We start from the raw sequence: 24,124 nt of genomic DNA, 5'->3' as shown, positions 1-24,124 counted from the left end.
GAAAAGTACAACCACTTGCCATAACCGCCCGAGCATGGCTGCCTTGATATGCAATCGCTTGTTATGTAAGAAAATAGAGTCTTTGTACCTCTGTCGTGGTCCGACCGTTGCCGGACTTTAGGAAGTGCAGGGTTGCCTTATGTTTGCGCATTCCTGCCAAAAGCTGACCGTTGTTGGCGGAACGCGCGATAAACAGATTTTCGCACTAGAATAGTAATCAAAAGGCAAATATAGACGCTAATACAACTTTAGCGGCCGTTTTGGCCAGCTGAGCTTCAAACTAGCCATTTTTGTCGCTAGACACTTAAGGATAGCAGTGACTTAGCTTTGCAACGGACCGATATCAGAGAGAGAGAGAGAATAGTCTTTAATGATACTGGTGAGGTTAGCATGGCCAAGGCGCCTAGCTTGCTACACCAGATGTTTAAAAAAAAATGAAATCGATGAAGAGGTGATGATAATGACTGTGATGAAGATGACGCGCTCAATAAGAGAGTCCTGTTTAAAAAGTCTGATCAAGTCCTGTGCTTCGCAGGAAAGACAGTAGAGCTTTTGTCGCTCGAGATGCTCGTTTAGAGTTCGTCCAAGGGCCTAGCACGTCACTGAGAGTTAGGCCTCTAGACAGCGGAAGACCCAAGGACACTAAAAGGGACGTTCTGGCGGCTCTATACCGCGTACACTCACATAGCACGTGGTTCAAGTCCTCGCGCACGTCACAAAGAGTGCACAAGGGGGAAGCGGCCTGTTTCGTCTTGAATCGAAAGTAATTGGTGTAAGCGACATTTAGCCGCACACGGTGAATAACCGCTTCGTCATGCTTGGAGAGTCCTTCAGGCATCCTGAAGGTCCCGTGCGGGTCTATGGAGTGAAGCGGCGCGTAATTATGCGGCGCATCAGCCCACATGGATCGCTGAAATCTCCAGGCAGCCTTGGACGCAAGGGCAGAAGCGTCTTTTCTGGAGAACGGTATCGGTATCACTGGCCCGTGCAGATAATGCGCCATCGATGCCGCAGTGTCCGCCTTGACGTTTCCAGTTATACCGCAGTGGGCAGGAATCCACTGAAGCTCTACATGATGGTGTGCATTTAGAGCTTGTAAGTGCAATGCATGGATGTCTAAAACAAGCTGTTCTTTCGGGTACGATTTTAAGCACTGAAGGGCCGCCCGAGAATCCGTGAAGATTGCCCACTGACGTGCTGGTTGCTCGATGATGTAGGCGAAAGCAGCCCGCAGAGCGGCAAGTTCGGTGACCATGGATGTCGTCCTGTGGCTAAGCGTTGCGCTGAAGGCGGTACAGGAGGACGGAAACCAGATTCCTATAGCCGATGAGCTAGCTGTCACAGACCCATCCGTGTATAGATGGGTGTGGGCCCTGTATTTTTCGAACAGCAGTTCCAAGGCGAAGAACTTTAAGGCAGGGGTGGCGATATCCTGTTTGCGGGTAATCGCTTCATCAGTAAGCCGGCCTTTCAGCTTAGTCCTTCAGAACCACGCGCATGAAAAGCCCAACCGACAAACGCTGGCTGTGTATAACTGCACGCGTAAGCGGCAACGTCGTTCGCTGGAAACTTCTCTGTCTCTCTCTCTCTCTCTCTCTCTCTCTCTCTCTCTCTCTCTCTCTCTTTCTCTCTCTCTCTCTCTCTCTCTCTCTCTCTCTCTCTCTCTCTCGTGTCGCCCTCTGCCCAACGGATGCAGGTATGGGCCCGCTCCGAAAGTAACCACCATCTCAGGTACCTAAGGGGCTACACTAGGAACGTGCAACCTTGCTAAGAAGGCTTTGAGGGACACAAACAGTACTCCCTTACCAGAGAAGGATCTTTCCATCCTGGTGTAGTAGTTAGCCGCCACCTTCCATGACTCACCAACTAAACTCTCGGCCCTCAGCCGCAGCAGCTGTAGAGCACCTGACCACGGCCGAGGTCATAACAGCAGTACAACAGTGGGGCTAAGAATCTGTGTGACCCTGGTTATTTTCCACGCACGCAACTTGTCTAGCGATGGAAGCTTAGCTGTACTACTACAGGAGCTCTCGGACACCAGGTGGGATATTATAGGTTTATTCGAAGTTAGAGGGACAGGACACGGCTTCATGGAGCTCACTAGCCGGAATATGCCGTGCCACAGTGAACCCCACGAGAGAAAAGAACACACGATGGGATTTGTATTACACAGAGAAGCAGCAGAAAACGTGGATGAGTTTTTTTTTGGCATTAGTGAGAAAGCCGCGGCTGTTGTGATCGGGCTAAACAAGCGATGCAGGTTAAAGCTAGACTAGCCAATACGCCCACAACCAGCTATGACGATAAGGCCGCTAGAGCTTCTATGAGGACGATGGATAAGCAATGAAGAAGGCAACAACACAGTTCACAATTGTTATGGAAGACTAACTCAAAAGTCGGTAAGAAGCAAATGGGAAAAACGTCAGTGGGAAACTTTGGAAAACACAATCTCAGTAGTCGAGGAGGATAATGGGATTTAAAAAGAAAATTAACCTGAGTTTGATGAACACATTTTTTTGCAAACGAAAGAATAGGAATTGGACATAGAAATGTCCCGCTGGTAAAACAAAAAACGAAATTGACTTGGTTTTAAGTAGCAACCCAGGTACCGTTGAAGACCTAGAGGAGCTAGGTAAGATTCGGAGCAGTGATCATAGGACGGTTAGATGCAAGCTAAGTCTGTACCTGAAAAGAGAAAGGAGGAAACTCGCGAAAAATAAGAAATCCCTTATGGTGTCTGTCAGAACCAGATCGCAAAAGTTTAAAATCAGTCTCTAAAACAACTTTGAGTTTCTAAACGACCAGAACGTGGCCAGTAGAGACATGCTAAATGCCAACCTGATAATGGCACTCAGGGGCTCACCAGCAGGTGTGGTAGGTGTTTTGTGCGGTAGAAAATGAAAATCAACGAGTTAAACTGTGTCAAACAAAGGACTGAAATAACATTAGTTCAACAGAGACATGCCCGGTCGAGCTTTTCTAAGCACAATATAAAGTGAATCTCCCACCAGGGGGCCCTGAACACTGCTATTGGTAGAAAATTGAGTTAATCAAACCTTCGTTGTATTTATCAGGGAGGGGGAAGCGAGCGAGGAGACTAAGATAGTGATGGAAGGAAATGAATAAAGATAGTGTCTCTTATGTGGTCGGGTTCCGGTTGGTTATATTCAATAGACGACATTTGAAGCAAAAGGAAGCGATTGTCTGCCCGAGTTTAATTACAACTGCCGCGATGGGATTTCTAACCCATGAGTTTATGACCGAGGTGTCAACCGTGCACATTGCTATCAAATAACCACACTACAGGTTATTAACAGCCACTGGTAGGATTAAATGACAGGTAGGGTGTCAAAAAAGTGGGGTGCTACCTACCTTCTGGCGCATGACACATGGGTTGAGGCTCTTAAGCGGAATGACAAATGAGTGCCCTCAACATCATCACGTGGTATATCCTGGCGTCCCCCAGAGAAAGGCTGGCTGCAGTATATCGCACACATTTCATGATTGGAGGCGGTGGTGCTGATGGTTCGCTTAAAAACATGCAAGTATCCCACAGAATTTCCCTCATCCCTAAAGTTTGTCACGTTTTGCGCCATGGAGCCAGCGATATTTTAATAGTGAAGGTGTGGTGTCCACTAAACAAGAGTTTAAATTCAATCAACATTGTTGGAGACACTGAGAAGTACTAAATTAGAAAAAAAAATTTGCCGATGATATTACCGAACCGCGGCAAGTTGGGTACTGTCTGTTGATGTACTTTGCAGGTGAACAGGAAAATATGCGACAATATTCTGCGCTGACGCTCATAATGACTGAATCGAGTGCCCACAATTTACCCTGTACTCTAGGAAAGCATTGGTGCCAATGTTACTTCAAACAATATAAAACACACAACAGCGACATTGTATTAACCCACGGTTCACAATCAAACTCCGTGCACTGAATATGCCCAGAACACTGCCCTTTCGCGTATAATGGTCCGGCGAGCGGTAGAAGCAGTGCTTTTCTAAAACAAATTACATACTCTCATTATGGAAACCGCACTTGCAGAACTGTTTTTCTTTCGACGATAACAGAGTAATAGAGAGAGACTAATAATTTTTAACTGCAAACTCACTGGGGAATGCGGGTAAGAGCAGCAGCTCTGCGGGGGGGGGGGGGGGCGTCTTCTAGTTCGGGATGCAATGGTCCCTGCGCTAAGTTGAGAGGTCCGAGGTGAACAGCCTCTCTACTCACTGGTCCTACGTGGGACGGGGTTTAATTGGATGCAAAGTACGGGGATTGTTGGCATTTCCACACCACAGGATACTTGTTGCCGGGTGGGAGCGTAAGTTGCAGGTTCTCTAATATTGGATGGGGTAGACAGGGTGGAGGAGTGTTGAGCTTGAGTTGGAGCTACGTGGTCTGGAGCAGGCCTGCTTGTGTTGCTGAGCACAAGGAGGCGGGCACGCTCCCGGCTGCCGGTGGCTGCTTTTCAGGCAAAGGCGAAAAGCGAAAGCACCCCCACCCGTGTAGAGACTTCGGCCCACGTGAAATATTCCCAGTTTGTCCAGACTAATCCGGGGCTCTTCAATACGGCGGGCCTTGTAGCCAAGACATACCTTTGGCGCGTTGAACACCACAATCTGGTTTCCTTCACGTAGGAATGGGAGGGGTATGTGGTGATATGATTATTTGTATGTTTATGCACGCGTGCGCTTGCTGGATGCGCAAAATATGTACACAATAATCTAAATATCCTGTGTATATTTGTTGCTATCTAATACATCTCACAGTTTGCACTACTTGTGCGGTCAGCGAAGCACCATATAGATTGTATGCGTATTACTTTCTTCAGCAACAAGGTACACGGCTTTATATCTTGTCAATACGTAGGAAGGTGGTTCTTAGTGCAATGAAAATATAATATGACGAATGTAACTTTTGCTTTTGGGCACTCCACTAGAATTGCTGGAAAATGCGTATTATCAGTTTCTGACATACATAGGAAATTATTTGTAGTTGTGGCTCACTGCTAGGATTACACTTTCTTGCACTTGGCAAATCACAAATTTTCTTGAACCTCTTCCAGCCGAGCACCCTGTCTGATGGGTCTATAATTGTGCTATGGAGAAGAAGAGAACGCACTTAAATAATTCATGCTGGGTAGGCAAAAGCAGAAATGGGGAACATCTCAAGTAAAGAAACCGTTACCCAAATATTCCGACTCTCCAAAATCTGTGATCTAATTTATAAGAAAAACCAGAGAGGGAGGCAATTGTTTTTGGCCGAAGGGTAACCAAATCTACGAAGTCAACAGATATGCGTTAAATTATATCAAAAGTACAGCTAGATTTTCATTGCAATTTTCAAAGAAAAACTCTTGATGTAGCAAGCATTTGACCCCCTTCTCTCACTTCCGCAGGATCCAAGTCTTGTTCGCGGTACTCTGCGTGCTAACCTGGACACAACCAATCAGCATACAGACAACGAGCTTTGGCAGGTGCTGGGACAGGCGCACCTATCAAACTTTGTGGGCAAGCAGCATCTGAAACTTCTACTCGACACGGGGGATGGCGGCAGCAACCTCAGGTAAAGCACCCACCACTCATTTTGGGGGAATATATTAGATGCGAAGCATCTCATGCTCGGGGCCGTGTCTTTCCCTCCCTCGTCGTTGTCGTTTTCCGGCATCCGCACTCTACTGCGCATGCGCGTCTCTTCAGCCCCGTCAGCGTTTGGGCTGACGTCAGCGCAGTCTGCTATAAAAAGAAATAGGCGGCGCCCGGTTTCGACCCCACGACTCTCTGGCCGCAACAGAAGGTACGTGGCGCTTGAGGCGGTAACGGTGGTGCCAGCAGCTTTCCGTTGTTTTTGCGCCCATTCGCGCTTGTGTTCGAGCCAATGCTTCAATTCTTGCTCTTCGTCCTCCAAACGAACGGCATGCATCCAGCCCATAACTATTTAAAACCTAGAATCCCTCGAGTTCTATGGTCGCGTACAAACATGTGGCTGTGCGTTTTCCTTCCCCCTCCGTTGCATCTTACTGCGTGTGAAAGATGTCTGTGTAGCGCATCAACCCACACCCGAACCACTCGATTAAGGAGGACAGCCGACTAACGGCATTGAGCCACGTAATTTCGACACATACATCTCCCCCCAGCACAACCGGAATTTCATCTATAGTGCATTGAAGCCCAGCTGTGCGTGCACGCCCTCCTTTTCTACCCGCAAACCGTACGCTCATAAACTGGCAACAGGTGATGGCGCATACTCAGGAGTGAAAGACACCAGCGAAAATATCGCTCGGAAGGCCTTCCAAGCTGCGAAAGAAATATGGGCTCAAGCCAGCGTAACAACTGCGGAATTTTCTCTTCTACAGGGGTGGAGGGGGGGGGGGGATGAGGGGCGGAGGGGAATTGGCAGCTACTTGGCGAAGTGAATTTGTGCCGAAACCACGATGGCGGGTTTCCGTCGTTTAGTGGGAAGCCCTTTGGCAGCCGTCACCTGGGCGTCGCGTGAGCGGCGTCTGTTTATATCTGCGTAACCGAGTGAGTGAACGTAGCAGCGACGAAAGAAAGAAAACGGAGAGAAGCGTCTAGCGAACGGTGAAGTGGAGTACGACACGTGCGGCTAGGGCGTCATCTCTCTCACTGCCTTTCCCTCACACATGTCTCATGCGGCGCCACTAAGGAGCGCCCTCCCCCTGACACTTCCCCAGTTCCGTTCTCCGCTAATCCAAACCACGTGACGTTTGCGCAAGAGGTGCTTCCTTGTGCGGGGCTAATCCAAACCACGTGGCAATTGCGCGGCGGGCTCAAACTCGATTTGCAACACGCTGGCTGACGGCGGCGGCGCACGGCGAGGTAGCAGCAGAGTAGTGCACGCCGCAGTACGTTCGCTGATCAGGCGGGCGAACACTTCCTGAGACGCAGCAGAATTGCGCCATGACCGAGAAGACTACAGCTAGCAGTGCGCACAAATTTCATTTTAGGGAGTGCAGTAATCGTCAGTGCATTTTTTTGCGCCCACCCGTGCTTCTGTTTATTTTTAGCAATCTTCTGATAACCGGACTACCGCCGTTAGCTACCGAGTGGGCAACTTGCCGAATGGGCTTTGGTGGAGGCGAGTGGAAAAATAGCGGTGAAAGAGGAGTCAGCGGTGGTGAGGAGGAGCCCCAGAGCGGCGCCGAATAAGTCGATGACACCGGAATGAAAACATGGGGGGGGTTAGACATATACTGCTTTGCAGTAAAAGGCGGTGAACAAGAAACAGAACGCACATAAACGCCCATAGTTAAAAAAAACACCACATTTGTAAACTTTTCCCGCGAACGCGCACACTTTGACCAACTGGAAAAAAATGAATCTACAGACATGAAAACTAATATTCTTTACTAGTTAATACCACCGCAGTGTCCCTAACACATATCTGCATAGCTTTTCTCAGTAGAAATGCCTTCCGCAGCTCGCGATAACGTCTGGATTTTCCCCGGCCTACAGTGTGCGCAGCTTTCAAGCTCATTGCAATTCTTCCAGAAGTAATTACTGTACAGTTATTTAGCGCAATTCAAAGAATTTTGACGCTGCTAATACTGAGGGCGACAGCTGGCGTAGTGCGCAGCTTAAAGTTTTGCGATCAACTCTACTATGTTCCAGAGCCAAAAAACTATCCCATTGAAATCAATGGGCGGTCACATTTGACAGCGAGTAAGGCAAAAAATATTTAGAGTTCTCGATAGAATAAGCACAGTGTTCATGCCCAAGTCGACTCCCTGCTTCATGCGAAATATCACTTTCCTGCAATGGTTCCACTAGGTTCGAGCCGGAAAGCGGGAAATTCGAAATTTCGAGCGGGAAAGCTGGGCATAATGCTGGCGAGGTACAACGGGGAAGGGTTCCAATTTTGGCAATTTTTTACATGTAGAGCTCCACTGATTCTGTGTCCGAGCCCAAACACGAACAACTTTCAGGCTGGGGCAAGGGAAGCAATTCGCTTCCATGCCAGAAAAGACGAACTTTCAGGAACCACCCGCGTTCTCTGCGAAAGCTTTCACCAATGTCAACAATCTAAGGCATAGATGTATGTTTTGCACGGCCACATCTTGCAGCTTTCACTTTGTTCCTTACCAATATGTGCCACTTCCTTATAAAGCCAGGTTTCTCTACTAACTTTGCTCGACCCTGCTTCTTTAATGATGACCAGTGTGGGACAACGCCAGCTTGTGTGCCTCGCCCGAGCCCTTCTTCGAAGGTCGCGAATCTTGGTGCTGGACGAGGCCACCTCGCAGATGGACGGTGACACAGACCGCCTCATACAGGCCACGCTGAGGGAGAGCTTCGCCAACTTCACACTGCTCACCGTGGCCCACAGGCTGCACACCGTGCTAGACTACGACCGGTGAGTGCGATTCTGTCTCTTCACTGGGCCATAGTAGCCTTATGACTGGTGCCGTAATAGAAATACGGCTAGCTCTTAGTGCTTATATCCCGCCAAACCAGATATGGGGATGGCGAAGCAACCCAACACCTTCCGTTTTTACGTAATCAGCGTTATAAGGGCCATTCATTAGGTATGACGTTGTGACACTGTTACCTATTTCCATGGCAAGGTTAAATCTTTAGTAGTGACCAAAGTCATCGCTTTCTTCGCAATCAATGCTGCATTCTTAGGTAGATGTGTTAAAGCCATTTGAGCCACATACGAGTACATCAAGTGATGTTTCTTAATTTTTTAAGTGATGGAATTATGTTATGACTAAAACACCGAAGAGGAAATAATTGCGCGTGAAAGTGAGAAACGAGTAGGCATCACAGGTTTTGGGTAAATATTTAAAATTTTCTGGTCCAAATACGTCGCCTGGAGTGTAGCGTCTTGGAGAAGCAAACCATGACCCATAAATCTGAAGGCATTGTTTATGTACCATTTTTAAATGTTAACGGCTCTGGTGAAATTTTTGAAAAAAGCTGGGTAAGGGCAACAGTACTACACAAGCAATGCCCGTTGTGGACAGCTCATTAAATCGAAACGAAATCTCGCGTAACGAAAACATCCATGCTGGTTCAAACAGCCAAAACCACTCGACAAAAAAAAATCAGCGGCCCTTTTCCCAAACACTCATCTACACCATTAAAGACTTCATGACAGCGAGAAAGCTAGCTGAGTAATGTAAACAGAGGTGACGGCGTAGTCCATCATGACGCCTTATTCACAGATTTCTAGTGTCTTGGAAAACGTAAAGTCGATGAATTTATTTTGTTATATTGTCGCAGAATCCTGGTGATGGGTGACGGGACTGTGGTAGAATATGGCCCAGTGGACCTGCTGCTAAACAACAGTAGCTCGACGTTCTACGACATGGCTCTCAAGGCAGGAATCGTGTCCGGCACTGCAAGAGCTGCGAGTTACTGCTCAGAAGCTACCACAAAAATGTAACGACGCAGCAGCGCATCAACGAACACTATCTGCTCCCCAAACCCTCGAGCAATGAAACCTAAACCTGGGAACAGGGGGATCAGCGACACTTGGTGGACTAAGCCCACAGGTTGGCAGCCACCGAAGAAGCACTGAACTGAGGGCCTGTCCCACCTCCGAATGCGAAGGTGCTGTCACTTGAAAGAAATAAACTATTATACAGCGACCAAGCACAGTGACGCTCCATTTGCTCAGCGGAAACTTCACCAGCTACAAAATGCTGGTGGTTAGTACCTGCGAGCACCTATTAGTCACAGTTTGATAAGATGATGAAAATCGGCATTCCTTCATCGAGTATTAAGCTTGTCCCAACCTGCGCTAATGTGGAAACACAAGCCTTTTTATCCTGTAATTGGTACGCATGTGCCACGTAGGTTGGACAAACGATACAACAGTGTTAATCTCCCCGCTTCTGTACGAGAAGAAATATCGCGATTTCTCTATAATAAACTGGGAAATGTTTTATCGGTTGACAGATCTTTGCGAACCCCTTTCTTTACTAAAAGCACTACAAAGAGAAACCACAACAAAACGAAAAAGCAGCTGCTTCCGTCGTAACGTACACAGGCCCTGATACAGCATCAGAATTCGATATTTCAAGTTGATGGGACATTTTTATCCGCGTCGAAAAAACAAAAAAGGAAGAGTATACAGAAAGAATTTAGCATTGGCCGTGTTACAAAAATTGCGGCCTTATTGATATACTCCTACGAGCAGCACCCAATTTTGCAGTCTGTGTACACAAACCCCTAATTGCGAAACTGTCCTCACCCTAATTTTGAATGGGCAGTAAACAAGTTGGGAGATCAACGTAGGATAGCCACATTACGGTATTAGGCATTGGCCTTTTTGCTTGCGGTTTGCTACAAGACGAAGAATCCTCCTGCTCCTAGCTTAACGCTGGCACCTATAGTCCATACCACAACCGTTCGTGTTGGTACTCACTGAAACTGAAGGTCTAGGCGTAAGTATTGACTAGTACTATGTTGCGGGTATGTGTTATGAACCTTGAATGGTTTACCTTTAAATACCTTAGCGTTGAGTACAAAAATGTGCCAATTGATGCCAAAGCAATTTTACCGGAAGGTGCGGGTACCTTGCGACGTCTGTAGACGAAGAAGAGTAACCTTGTGCCTAACGTTATAGCTTTTTCTATGCAAACTACCGAATCAAAAAAGTGCACTACGCTTCCTCTATAAACGGTGGAAGGTTATTGCATGTTCGCGCTTGGCGTACTTTTGGCGCAATGTTCAAATAAAGCGTGCCACGAAATATTTCCGGAATTTACCTGCCGTCAAGTCAGCATAAGAAATAAAAGTGTTACGAACTGTGCATGAGTACCCGCAGTTAGCGCAGATTGCACACTATGGCAAAAATACCACATTTTAATACTATTTATGGAGCTTGCAGACAGCACGTCAAAGGCCCGAAAAGTGTTGCTAAAATTTCTGCACTAATTTATATTCCTACAAGGCATTCGGAGTATTGGGCTCCTTATGACTTTCTGACAGAGACGGATTCACGGGAATGGGCTTTTAGGGGTATTTTTTCATTTTCATAATAATTGTCATCAGCCTCTTGGTGTACACTCCAGTACCACCGATTATACTCAATATATACAGGCGCTTCTATGGGTCATAACCCGAGTTCATTCTTTTCCCCGAATTTTCACAATTTGCCCCTGCATAGAATCCTTGGTGTGTGCGGTTTTTTTTATAGCCCCTATGCAACCCTTCCTTGAAATGGACGGACAACCTGTTATTTCTCATCCGCATTACATGACGTGCCAAAGCCGAGTTATTTCGCTTAAGTTTATCTACGGTATCTTCTGCATCAGTTTATTCCTAATCGAGGCTTTTCGTGGTTTCTTATCTTCAAGCATGCACTTAACAGTTTCGGTTTTATGCCTTGTTTGGCCGATTTATACTTGCTTTAACGGTAACTCTTGAGAGCCTAACTTTCCGTCCTACATGCCAACACTGCAAGGCTCAATGGCTATATAATTCATTGATTGTGGGGTTTAACGCACCGACGCAACTCAGGCGATGAGGAGTGCCATAGTGGAGGGCTCCGGATTAATTTGGACCACCTGGGGATCTTTAACGTGTGCCGAAATCTCGAACACACGGCCGTTTTTGCTTTTCCCCTCCATCGCAATGGCCATATACAAGTATTTTAAGGCACGAAGGCAGCTTCCCGCAAAAAAATTCCGGGACGCATTCCGAATGCTTCCCAGATGGTATTACTTCTGCTGCTAATGTGTTTCTCATAATATGAATCACTGTGGTCAATTTGGCACTGCAGAGAGGACACAAAACACAAATTTGGTCCGTCCTTATAAAATGCTGCCTAACTGTGAAACCACATGGCATCGCTAGTCCTGTGTACTCCCTTCAATATTGTCGCATCTTCTATTGTCTTCTATATTGTCGCTACTTAATAATGTTTCAAGTTCGAACAAACTACCTACATTAATGCGTTCACAGGGGTTCCAAAGAATTCGCTTAACTGTTCCGATGCCGGTGGTGCCGCACAAGCTCAAATAGGATCCGACACACCAGTCAATATTTTCGCCTACCTACTTGTCGGAGAATAGTTGTCAATAAATTTCAACATCGTATGAGTACATCAGGCTATGAGTATTGCACCGTTATTCGACCGACGCCTTAGGGCTGAATACGTCACTTCTGGTTTCTTACGTGTCTGGGACGATGGCTATGTTTCAATATGTGGCCTCGTCTGTTTCTGTTTATTTACAGACGGTACTTTCGTGACCTTTCTTCAAGCCTTCACTTCCCTCCATACGGAAGACGTCCACTATGTTGCGATGCCTTAGGTCTGACGCAACCAACTACCCCCAATTGGAAAGCTTTGTTCTGCCTTGACTGACATTATTGCCATTATTGCCTTATCGGCTCCGCGCGGCAAACTGCGTTGTTATTTAATAAGCACGACTTGGTGCTTGGGGATCAAGGACAGCCATTGTGCCTACTTTATCACGCATGCTTCCAGGACGGACACAGGCAGGGACCACATATACGTAGTTTAATGCAACCGAAGAAGGGACTTTCAGCTGTTGACTTAACTAATGTCGTCGAAAACCTGTTGTATAATGAGGTACATAGTGCGTGTGCGTTTGTTTTGGGGGCTATTTGAAAACGAACGCCGTTACGGGAGGGTGGATGTTCAAGGAAAAACGGCTGGTAAACGTCCAACGAGGGACATTCCTCGGGGGTTACCATTAGGTTTTCTCCAATTTTACATTTTTATATTTGAGTATTTCAGTTATAAGTTAGCTCTCTCTTGCAAAGTTCGTGGTCACCATACCATTTAAGAACTAATCGACTCTACGCTTACGTTCCCTCGCCGTATTAGACATTCTCAGGCAGAGATTCCGATGTCTGTACTTTGCACGTTTTTCAGAGAGTTAATTTCTCCGGTTCTTTTTTAGAACTTTATACAGAAGTTCGCTGACGTAGACAGGTATATTAAAATCATGTTTTGATCGAGAGTTCCAGCTCTAACATCAATAACTTTAAAAGGCGCATGAAAAAGTGTTATTCTATTTTAAAAGCACACCGACCTAGTTTGCGCACGGACTGTTCTTCCTGACCGTTGATCTGGCCTTTCTTGCTTTACACTCTCCTTCACGCAATCATTTCCTCGCCGTAGCTAATGTTACGGTTCATCTTCTGGTTCTCTGGAAGTGAAAGTTCACAGGAAGCATTGCAGGCACACAACCTTGCAACCGTCACTCGGGTGCGACTGGTTGTAACTCATTCACGACTGGTGCCTTAAAAGCTGAACATTTTATTTGGAAGCCTGCGGCAGCTTGCTGTACCTCTGAGCACTACTTTCCATTACCTCTCATTGTATGTTCTCTCTAATTCGGTTTTGCATCTGGTTCCTATGGTACCTACATTTGTTTGCACCTGTTTGCACAAGCTGACCCTTGCAGTGTCTTCACTTTTTTGCGCCATCCTTCAGAACTTCAGAGCATCCTCAGCGCATTGGATCACCTGACCTACAGTATTGTAACGCCGCCCCGTCAAAATTTTCGGACCCTCACAACTCCCATCAGGCACTTCAAGTGCTCGGCAAGCCCTTCAGTGATTACGCAACTGTGCATGAAGTACAACATGTGATCACCATTCTGGCTCGCAATGGGACCACTACCCGATTGGCACGGCTGCCGGGTCACACGGACTCAGATAGGGGCAGCTAGGCTGCACACGATGCAGCAAGGGAGTGTTTCACTAGTACCTCTCCCCTGGACGATGACGCATTGCGCCCCTCTTCTGACCCTCGCCCTCAACTTGACCACGCACGCCATCCTCGGAAGGTACACTTTGTGTCCGTTACTCTCGCTGGCTACCTGGCTCTGGCTCCTCTGATTGCTAGCTCTGCGGCAATCTTCGTAAACAAAACTATTGCTAACGATGCCCCCACACCCCACATCATGAAAAAAGGGATTCACCCGGAAAGGTCTACACCTGCTTACTGCCCCTAGTGTCAAACGTCAGTGTTCGCCACCCGCAACCACTTAATCTGGCACTGCGCGCATTTTCCTTGTACCCACAATACTCGCCAACGCTTTGCCACGTGATTCTTCTCATGACGACCCCCCTTCGCAGACGCTAATTTTCTCACAGCCCTCGGAGTGTTCGACCTAGAGAGTGGTCTCTCGAGATTGGTGTAAACCGGGGCCTACCCCGGTCGTAACAGTTGACTTGACTGCACTCACATGATCCCAATAGCCCTAGCCTGGCTCTGCTGACGGCAGTGATCTCTTCTATCGCGTTCAGGGACACACCATTTGTGCTACTCGGCTACTCCTCATGCCTCTTCCCCCTCTTCCCTTATTATGGCCGCATGGCCTTCCCTTTGAAATAAAAGATTACAACAACAACAACAATATATCAACCGAGGGTGATCTTGAAATACCACAGATACATAAAAACCTTTGTAATGACGGTGAAGCCAATTCTTTACTGTACAAATGCACAGGATGCTGTCAAAAAAGAAAGGTTCCCATAACAAGGAAAAGTTTCCGCCCTTAAATTAAGATATAATTTAGATTACTCTTAACAGAGGTTAATGAACCGCTGAGCCGTTAAAATGAATCGACTCATTTCAGTGAACGGAGCCGTTCGGAGCGCGCTCACTAATTGAGCCGTTTTTCCACATCTCTAAATATCAGAGGCCTGCGAGAGGCAGGAGCGGCGAGAGTGAACCTATGGTCTCTAGAATAGTGAACCACTCTTGGAGAAAAGTGGCATCGGCAGAGGTCGTCTGCTCCGGGATTCATTCTAGTGCTTCGTTTCAAGCAAGGTATGGCTTGTAACTAGGGCAGTATTTATTGATAACTGCTGCTTAAACGTCCAGCCCCTCTATTTATCTATTTTACAGAAAAAAATCTGTCAACTTTAGTATATATTTTATGACATTACGATTTTTGCGAGTCGCCTGTGTAGAATAACATGTAAACTATGGCGAGGCGCTCGACGCGTAATCAGTTGTGCTGCTCCGCAAGCTGCGTTTCCTCCTCGCAAGACAGTGGCATTAAAGGAGCCATGAAGAGACAATGCAAGTTTCTTCTATTCGAAAGATTTCGTGTGCTATAGTGCCCCCCGCGCTTGTCCGGATACAAACAATGATTTATTCACAGAGAAAGTAATCAATTTAAGTTAAAATTTTGATTTTCCCGCTAAATCATTTGTTGTCGTGGTCTGCAATGACATCACAAGAACCGACCGACCGCTTTGCTATAGTGAATTAGAATTGCTTTGCAGCCTAGAGTTCCTTGATTCACGCGTCAGCCGTACAGGGTAGAGACACGTATAAGCTGGTGCCGCTATTTTGGGTCGCTCGCTTGCCGCCGAAGCAAGTCATTGTGACAAAACCGTGCTAAAATTAACGCCGTAACTCTGTTTTCTGGCGAAGTTTGAATCATCTTATCTATTTCGCGTTGCTAGGTCTCGTAGGAAACGAAAGGAATAACGCGTGGAGCACGTTGACCCAATTGCGGCGGCACGGGACCGTTCAAAGGGTGTTTCCACCCTGTACGGCAGTGTTGGTTTCCAGGTGCTCTACGGTGGCGTTCACGCGCGTTTCTTTACGTTACCTGAACCTAGATGCCGCCACCACACCGTGGCAAGCCATTTTCTTCCTTTTGTTTGTTTGTGACCGTATTTGAACCTTGCTTGTTTCTGTTCTGAAAGAAAATAATCGTTCCCTGAAACAGTGCTCGCTCGACAAATATATTCGCGTAAGACACCGTTGCTAGCGTCAATCGGCCAGTGTCGTCTGAGACAACCCCAAAGCCCGGCAGGGCTGTGCAGCTAAAGCAAGCATAGTGCGCGCAGTACCAACAGCAGTACGCATCAGTACTTCTATGTTTACACGTGCTTTCGTAACTTCCACTGTTTGTCCCACCATTCTTATTGCTTTATAAAGAGTGTGCCCTAAATTTAAGCGCAAATCACTCTTTATAGCTTATAGCTTATAGCTCGTTTAGAGCTTATAAGCTCTACCTAATTTGTGTCTGCTTGGGCCGGCCTCCGCCAATCGCAGAGCTGGCTTGTATGACATCATAGGTTCTGTTGCAGGAAATGAGCTGGTGGGTCGCATGGCCATTCCCTTTTTTCGTAATTATGTGGCTTATTTGAGCGAAGTTCACGTTAGAAGTGGTGTCAGTATGATTCTAACCAGGCAATCTTTTGAATGAACAAACTTGTGTTTTCTCTTCGTGGCTCCTTTAACGCTCCGCCCGCCCGCGCTGTCTCAGCCCAGCGGATTCCCCTCCTCAAACACTTTTTTTCTCCGTAGGTTAACCAAAGCTAAATCACAGCAATTTTCATTAAAATTCGATGCCAGATAACATCGTCGGTCTGCAGGTACATATCTAACACACAAAGAGTACATTTTCAGTTAACCTATTTGATCCTCAGGCTACGCTCAAAATGTGTGCCATGAATTGTTTTTATTCGCTTATTGTAGCGCGAGCCCTATTGCTTGTACCGTCATGCGAGGAAATGAATGCTGAGGAGTAAAATAATGGCATTTGTTCGCCGCTGAAGTTTTTTTTTTAAACCACCGACGTCTCCCTTCTGCTGAGATTCTCATCAAGCTCGCCCATCGGTATAAAAAATGTCCCACAGCCTTCCGCAGGTAGTTGTCACCAAAATCACCCGCAGCAACGACCTATTGCATCGTACAGGCCCAATTGTTGTACAATAAGTGCAACCGCGAGTGCACGCTGGCCTCACGGTAGCATGTCAGCTAGACAAAGTGCGATAGCGCTAACTTGAATGCTGACTATGTGGTTCCATAGAAATGTTGCCCTAGAGCAACAAGATCAGGTTTCAGAGGATCGGCACCCTTTTCTGTCATTGTTGAATGCCGACGACAGCAGTCATTGTCAAACAAATGTCAACGCGTCACGTGACCTTTGTGTACCCCGGAAGCCTCATGGGCGCAGACATTTTGGTGCCCCTGTGTTGCCGCGTGCGCGCGTTTTTCGATAAATCGTGATTTTCGTAGCGCAGCGTGGCTGCATGACACGTTGAGAGTGAGTCTTTAAGCCACATCTAGTGTAGCGACGCCGTGCTGCTCTGTACTGGGGCGGTATTCTCGTAACTGTCCTTTTTGAAAACGTCCCTTTTAAGTCCCTTTCACCGTGACGTACTTCCGGTTAAGCACTGGGCATTGACAGTAGGTTTGCCGCGCTTGCGTTACGTCACTTCCGGTAGTTTGCTTTTAGCCAATCAGGGCTCGCCAAAAGAGACACTTTTGAAAGGGACGCAAAAGGGACAAAACTCGAGAATACCGCACCTGGGCTTTTTAAACCGGCTGGAATATGGAAAACGCCTGCTTCGGTTCCCGCTTGGAAACAACGATACTGGCCTAACGTGCCCTACAGCCACTAGAAAAGCGTAGCTTATTTATTGCTTATTGCGTAAGCTAGAGTCACTACATAAGCTACGCTAGCGTAACCGAACCTGCCCCGGTCGCACTGGCGCGCTGTCTCGAAATCCTCGAAAAGTAAACACAGCTGTCTTGGTTGCCAGGCGGCGCCCGCGCTGATTCCGCCCGTCAAGGTCGGCCACATTCGGGCACGTAAGGCTGGCCACCCTGGTGAAAGGCACCAAAATGGCTGCCAGTGCGTATAAGTGTCATTTGTTTTAAGCGTGGCCTATTTAAGGTTTCTAGGTTGCCCTGTGGACGCAAGGAGCAGTTCTCTGTATTACGTGGTCCACCCTCTGTCAGGATCTCCTCCGTGAATGCAATTGACCGACATGCCCCTTCGCAACAAGTGGGTGCCTTCGCCTACGTGCCCCCGGCAACGCAAGGATGGGGGGGGGGAGAGGATGTGTATCCCTTTCGTGCCCAACAAAAAGATTTTTGAAAAAATGGCCACAAGTAATTAACTTTTGTGTATCTACTCTTTCCTAATGATGCTTCGACAACTGAAAATGCAAAGCTCAGAGTAATTCACACAGAAAACACCCCCACACGTATGTGTGGGCTGGGCTTCCATTCGTATGATCTGCGCATAGTAAGAATACCTTAAAAACGGCATCAGGCGCAGAACAACTGCATTTTTACGTTATATTTATCGGTTTTATAATGTTTTCAGGAGTATTTATATTATAAGTAGGATTTTGCGAAAATAAAGAATACTGACTTCTAATTAATATTGTTAATAATTTTAATTAATATTATTACCACAAGTAACAACGGAACTAGTTCAAAGTTAAGGAACAAGAAAACACTACCAACGAGTCAGCACAAAACCGCGAATAGATGAGACAACGAGAAAGCAAGAAAAAATTATTTATCGGTAGCGCTGCAGTGCACAAACCCACCAGTCTGTACCGCCTATCAAAATTTTCGTAACGACGAAAGCCCAGCCCACATATATATGTGGGTGCATTTTTCAGGCGTGATGACTGAACGCAACTGAAGGGAACTGTTGTATTTTTTAGCCGATCGTGTTCTTCCAGGTCCTACCAGTCGTGTCTTACGCTTGTTATTGAATACGGTTGTTATTCAATAGGTATTGGTGTTATTAAACAGCAATACGGTTCATTTTCGGCCGGTATGACCGCAATTTTGCTCCCTCATCCCACACATGCTGATTTTTGTTAGAACCCCTTGCTTTTCGACGCGCACTTGATCGTATCACTCTGCTCCATATGATTGTACACGGCCGCTGTTACATTGAAGCACCGATTACTTTTTGTCATACAGCACGACGAGCCACGCGCCGATCTCACCCAACCAACAATATTTCCTTCCAGCTAGTTGTAAATTGCTTTAGGCATTCTTTTTTTCCATCCGTTGTTGAGATTTGGAACAATCTAGATGGTTCTCTGCGCGAAAAACCAATTGAATCATTTTTGAAAGAACTGCCTCACCATATTTCGTAATATGTTTTAATTGCTTTGTATGTTTCTTTGGTGTTGCTTAATGTATGTTCTTTTCTTTTTCTGATGTACCCACTCCTGCTATGTCTCGTGTATCGAGGCAGCAGTATCTGGAAAAATATAAATAAATAAATAAATAAATAAATAAATAAATAAATAAATAAAATAACTAAAACACGAGATAGCAAGAAGAAATATCAGTTTTCATCTTGCAGGCGGCTAGCGTGATTGCGCCTGTTGGGAAGCGCTTTTTTTTGCGATTTCTCACCCCCTGGTGGCAAAATGCGTGAACTACCGAAACCAATAAAGTCTCGGAAGCGTTCGCAGCGGTGACTCAGGCTGTGAAACCGAAACCGAAACAGCCGCCACTAAGTAAACGAATTTATTGACCCACACGTTTGTGTGGGCTGGGCCGTATATGGGTATGCTGAAATAACGCTGCATTTCGCCTTTACGGGCGTAGCAACTCATATGTTTTGCTGTTCCGTTTCGGCTATGCTGTACGCACAGGCGCAGCGGTGGCGTCTCCGCTTACACATGGCAGACAGATTCCTTAGGAATGATTCCGAGAGTGACCCTGCGGTAAAGTTACTGGCACTACAGGCTCGCACACGTGTTTAATTGGAAGGGCAGCGGCGCAGTTAACTAAGCATGACGTTTAAGTCCCGTCATTAATCTACACTCCCTTGTTTTACTTCAAGTGCATTACCTTTACTCCCCTTGCCCTGTCAGCTTGGGGACCGCTTCTTGCTCATACAGACGTTGGTGCTGAGCTTACGACCAACCCTTCGACCCATTTATTTCGTATTAGTAATTCCGATATGCGCGCCTCCAACTTGCTGAGAACAGTGGTTACATATCCACACCGTATCTTCGCAGCCAACCTGTACTTGCAGGACTTGCAGATTTCCATGTTCCCGGTGCCATTTATAGCTAAGCTGTCTTGTGCTAGGTTCTCAGAAATACTACATGCTTCTTTCGGGTGCCGCCCACAAAGAATCGCACGCGCTCGCTCAAGATCTACTGTTCAATGATTTGCAACTCTCAATCTGATCAGTGCATCTTGAACAAAAATGTTGCACGCCTCCGCTTAACTACGACGGTGGTTCAACCCGAAGCTTTCTCGTGACAGATTCTTTGGTGCACCAATCTTACTCTGCGATTATGTGCTACTCTGGACGCACAAGGCACTCGTCTAGGGTACCCACAGCAACTCTCGGGTGTGAACCCCGCAAACTTAACGTTTGATTTTGGGGTATGCGGCGCGAATCGGTACTTGCTGCTGGGCGTTTGCTTCGACCATGTAGAAATTGAGCTATCGGATTGACACCGGCTTAATAACGCCGGGGGCTAAGACTCGGTTCTGGCCACGCGATTCGTTCTTTTCTTTCACTTTACCCACTATCACTCATCATCGTCTTCATAGGAAGTTGGATTTCTTTCAGACCGTATTGGCGCAAGCGTCGTTTTAAAATATTGTCACGAAGAGAAGTCGAACAGGACGAAGTTGTGTGCGTGGTGCGTGGCTTTGCTTGGTGCTGTGATGGACGTCATCATGTAAATACATTGCTTCGCATTCAGCCATTGTTTCCGTCATTTGTCCTGCCGCCACGTAACAATATAACGGAAAGTTGTCGCTAAAGCCACTATATGTGTATACATACCAAGGTGTCTATCACAGGGAGTTAGTTGCCATTAACGTTGTAAACGTTACAACACCTCGCGTCTGCTGTCACTATATGCCCGTCTACGGAGGGAGTACGGTTAAAGCAAGCAGCTGTAACTATTGTTTAATCGAAGCTATACTGAATCAAATTATGTAAGAATTAAAATATTTTAAACGAAGTGATGTGCACCTGGCTTTATTTGATGGGTATAATAAATCACCGTACTTAACTCATTACAGCTTTGAACCAACGCAGTTTTGCTGGTAATCCGTATTCACAGTAACTGGAGGGTTCCAAATGGCGGATTTCATGAAATCAACATTACCGCCTATTTCTGACCGATTTTGAACTACAGCAAGTTGGAGCGTCAGTCACTGGTTACTCATTTTTATTACACCTGCGGCAAGCACGCTTATAAACCTGCATGGCCTCTAACTTTTTAATGGTTTTTGCAGTACTGTTTTTGTATTTGAAATATGAATATGTATTTTAACGCGTCTGGTTATGCTCTGATCTTTTTCGTCCTAACGCAAATTGCAGCCTTTCCTGAAACGAGGTACCCAAGAATGTGAACATGCATTTGCCGTAGGGATGGCCATTGCCGTTGGTGACGCGTGGTGAAGGAGCTGTATCATCTATGTGATGTGTTCAAAATACAGTAAAAACATGACGTTTCGAGAAAGGGCAAGGACAAAGAACGCGCAGTGCCTGCTAGCTCAGTCGAAGAGTATCAACATTTAAAGTTCCGGTGGAATGTTCATTTTTGTGTTTCTCGGCAATTCGAAGTGACCTTGAGTGAGCTACGCCGCAGAATTCCAAGGCTAAATTTCTATCTGTTGAGATCGGGGCTTTCAACTACGGAACTATGCGTGCAGTTCCAGGTCCCTGAAACAATTCAACATTTTATTCTTGACTGTCACCGTTTCTCAGCAGCTAGAAAATTGCTTTTGAAGGACCCATTTCAGCATTCGGGGTGGACTTTATCGATTCCACTTATACAATCTGTTGGCGCAACGAATTTGGGGTGTGCAAAAAAGGAACATATATAATTGTATTCAACATTTTCTTTGTGCTTTAGGTCGTTTGAATCGCTGAAAGGGGCTAAGTATTGGGTAATTTGGGTTTTATTCCTCACGAAGTTTTTTTTACGGCGTCTTTCCGGAAATAAATTAGTATTTTGAGGTCCTCAGGTATATCAACCAGTTTAGCCCTGTCCAATCCCCCGTTTTGGTTACGTGCCAAAGCGGTTGAGGTCATCATCACCATTATCATTATCATCTGACAAAAATTGGGTCAACAACCCACACGGGCCTATCTTCATTGTGCGCCAGAACTGTTCCAACACGACGCTCACCGAACATGTGTTACGAGCGATCGTAACAGCAGAAACGGAAGCAGCTGCACATGATCCGGGGCATCGCCATGTCTCCGAGGATGTGCGTCAGCATAGAAATGCTGCCGGCCCCAAATATCCAGCACTACGGATAACTGCAACCCGAAATATCAGAAGCGTGAGCACTGTTTGCTATCCTGCTCATAAAATTAAATAAAGGCGTATCTTCGTCCATGCATTACCTCTCGTTCAATTCACTATTTTCTCGAGTTGAGGTGATAAGCTTAAGGTATTCTTTTCCAACAGTAGTTCAGCTTTTTCTGTAAATGGCAAAGTGCAAAGCTACCATACCGAACAAATACCGCATTTTCGCTCGAATAACCCGCACTTCAATGCGAAAAAACTGCGGGGGTAAAATGCAGGTTTGGTTTATGTGCGACGTATTTCCTTCAATGCAGCTTCATAGCAACGCGCATAAGTTCTGTGGTCCCTTTAGCGGCAATAGCAAATCGGCCGCTCTTGTCCAACTGGTCGAGCTAATTTACTACACAGACTTCTTCAACACACCAACCAGAGCAAAAATATTGTTCGTGGCGGAATAACGGTGAGGCGAAGCATGATTGATGAAGTGATGATTAAATGGGTGTCAGCCATCTTGGCGCGAGCACGGCTATGTCGGACGATGTGCTTCATCTTCTTCGAAGGTGGGTAAACATGGCGGCATGTGTAATTGTCCACTTAGTCTCTTCCTCGTGACAATATTGCGCCAGTCACCTACTGTTTTATTTTAAAAAATTCGCTGTTCAAGAGGAAAGGCTTTGAGGCCGACACTCATAAGCACAACGAAAACACAGCACCACGCTAAGATGACGTAGTTGAGTGTTATTTGAAATGAGGCTGCGGCTTTCCCTGCTACACTATAGTCTATTTTCAGATGCTTAAATTACTTACTGCAAATTGTTTTTTTTTACCTTTTTGGTGTATAGCTATTGTATTCTGCATTCACACAAGAGTGGTACATGGCGCCGCCTTTGAATGTTTTCTTTTAGATCATTCAGCTTCTCTGCATATATTTGAATAGACCATTCAAGCACAGGTCAAGCGTATTTGCGCTAAATGGATGGGTGAAAGTCTCTACGACCTACCGCTGACAGGCCATGTCCGTGAGCCTGAATTGTGCAATGCTTTGTGAGTGCATCGTAAAGGCATGAAAGGCGGTTTCCGGTGAGATGGATAGCTACTGATTAAAGAAATGGTGCGTTCCAAACAGCATCAATGAAACTGAAGATGATGTGAGTTAAACTTAGAAAAGGTATATCGGTCGCTGCCATCGATGGTCGAGATCGATGATCCGATGAGAGGACGACTCGCTGGCTTGTTGGCCGACGGCACATACCGGACGACGGTCTACTCCGAATAAACTCCAAATGTACAGTATGTACAATTTATTTACATTACATACTTACAACTCATGGCTCGTGATCGTAAGCAAGAGGTCGGGAAAGGCCCGCGTAAACGGGGCTCGCCGGTTTCCACCCCCCCCCCCCTCTTTCTCTGTCTCTCTCAATGTTCCTCCCTCTGAAAACATCAAACTCTCGGTTTTGCCAACAAAACCCCACCCATAAAAGGAACGTCACAACTTGAGAGGGAGGATGGCTCATTCATCACCTCCCACTAAGCCACTGATTGGCCACCGTGACAAATAAAGCGAGGTGTGTTCAAAATAGTCATGCGACCCACCTCTCTCACTCTCATACAGAAACCCGGAGGTATTCCTCAAAGCATCAAATATAACAGAAATGAAAACCAATCAACATAAGCAGACCTAACAACATGAATCGGCTCTCGGGCGACACGTATTAAAGTATTGTCATACCGTGCACTCCTTTGTTTGTGCTCCGCGCCGGCAGAATTCCTTTCCTTTGTTAACACGTGGTGCGCCTAACAAAGCCATGTCCCCTAACCCATTCACGCACCCCAGCCGCCGAGTCACCACGCTCAGACGCGTGACGCGCTGAAACTTCGCCCAGTAACTTTGAGAAGTGCAACTATCCCAGACAGAACGTCTGGTGACCTCTTCCTAACTCTGACTAAATGTTTGACCCCTTTGATAGACCTTCAGCTCCCTTACGCTTCGAAGATTCTCGCAAGAAAATCCTTCTTCGAAAGCTTACATCGCTTTCAGCTATAATGGAGTGACCGACGCGTTTGTATGCGTCGTCTCCGGGCCCGCTCATCGGGTG

At 46.4% G+C, this 24,124-nt stretch overlaps 1 protein-coding gene across 2 annotated transcripts in view; it reads left to right on the top strand.

The window, feature by feature from the left end:
• The window catches only part of LOC144158393 (ATP-binding cassette sub-family C member 2-like), a 164,139-nt gene extending 154,251 nt beyond the window's left edge, over window positions 1-9,888 (top strand). For both annotated transcript variants that reach the window (XM_077689263.1, XM_077689262.1), the window contains exons 25-27: window positions 5,405-5,571; window positions 8,185-8,379; window positions 9,252-9,888. In XM_077689263.1, coding sequence (XP_077545389.1) covers window positions 5,405-5,571; window positions 8,185-8,379; window positions 9,252-9,414 — 525 coding nt within the window. In that variant the 3' untranslated portion in view covers window positions 9,415-9,888. The remainder of the gene's footprint in view (window positions 1-5,404; window positions 5,572-8,184; window positions 8,380-9,251) is intronic.
• The last annotated feature ends 14,236 nt before the right edge of the window (window positions 9,889-24,124 follow it).

This window comes from Haemaphysalis longicornis, unplaced genomic scaffold (genome assembly GCF_048455015.1).
Source record: "Haemaphysalis longicornis isolate Haplotype H1 unplaced genomic scaffold, Haemaphysalis longicornis Haplotype H1 scaffold_10, whole genome shotgun sequence".
In the NCBI taxonomy this organism is placed as follows: Eukaryota; Metazoa; Arthropoda; class Arachnida; order Ixodida; family Ixodidae; genus Haemaphysalis; species Haemaphysalis longicornis.
This window is presented reverse-complemented; position numbering and strand designations above follow the sequence as displayed.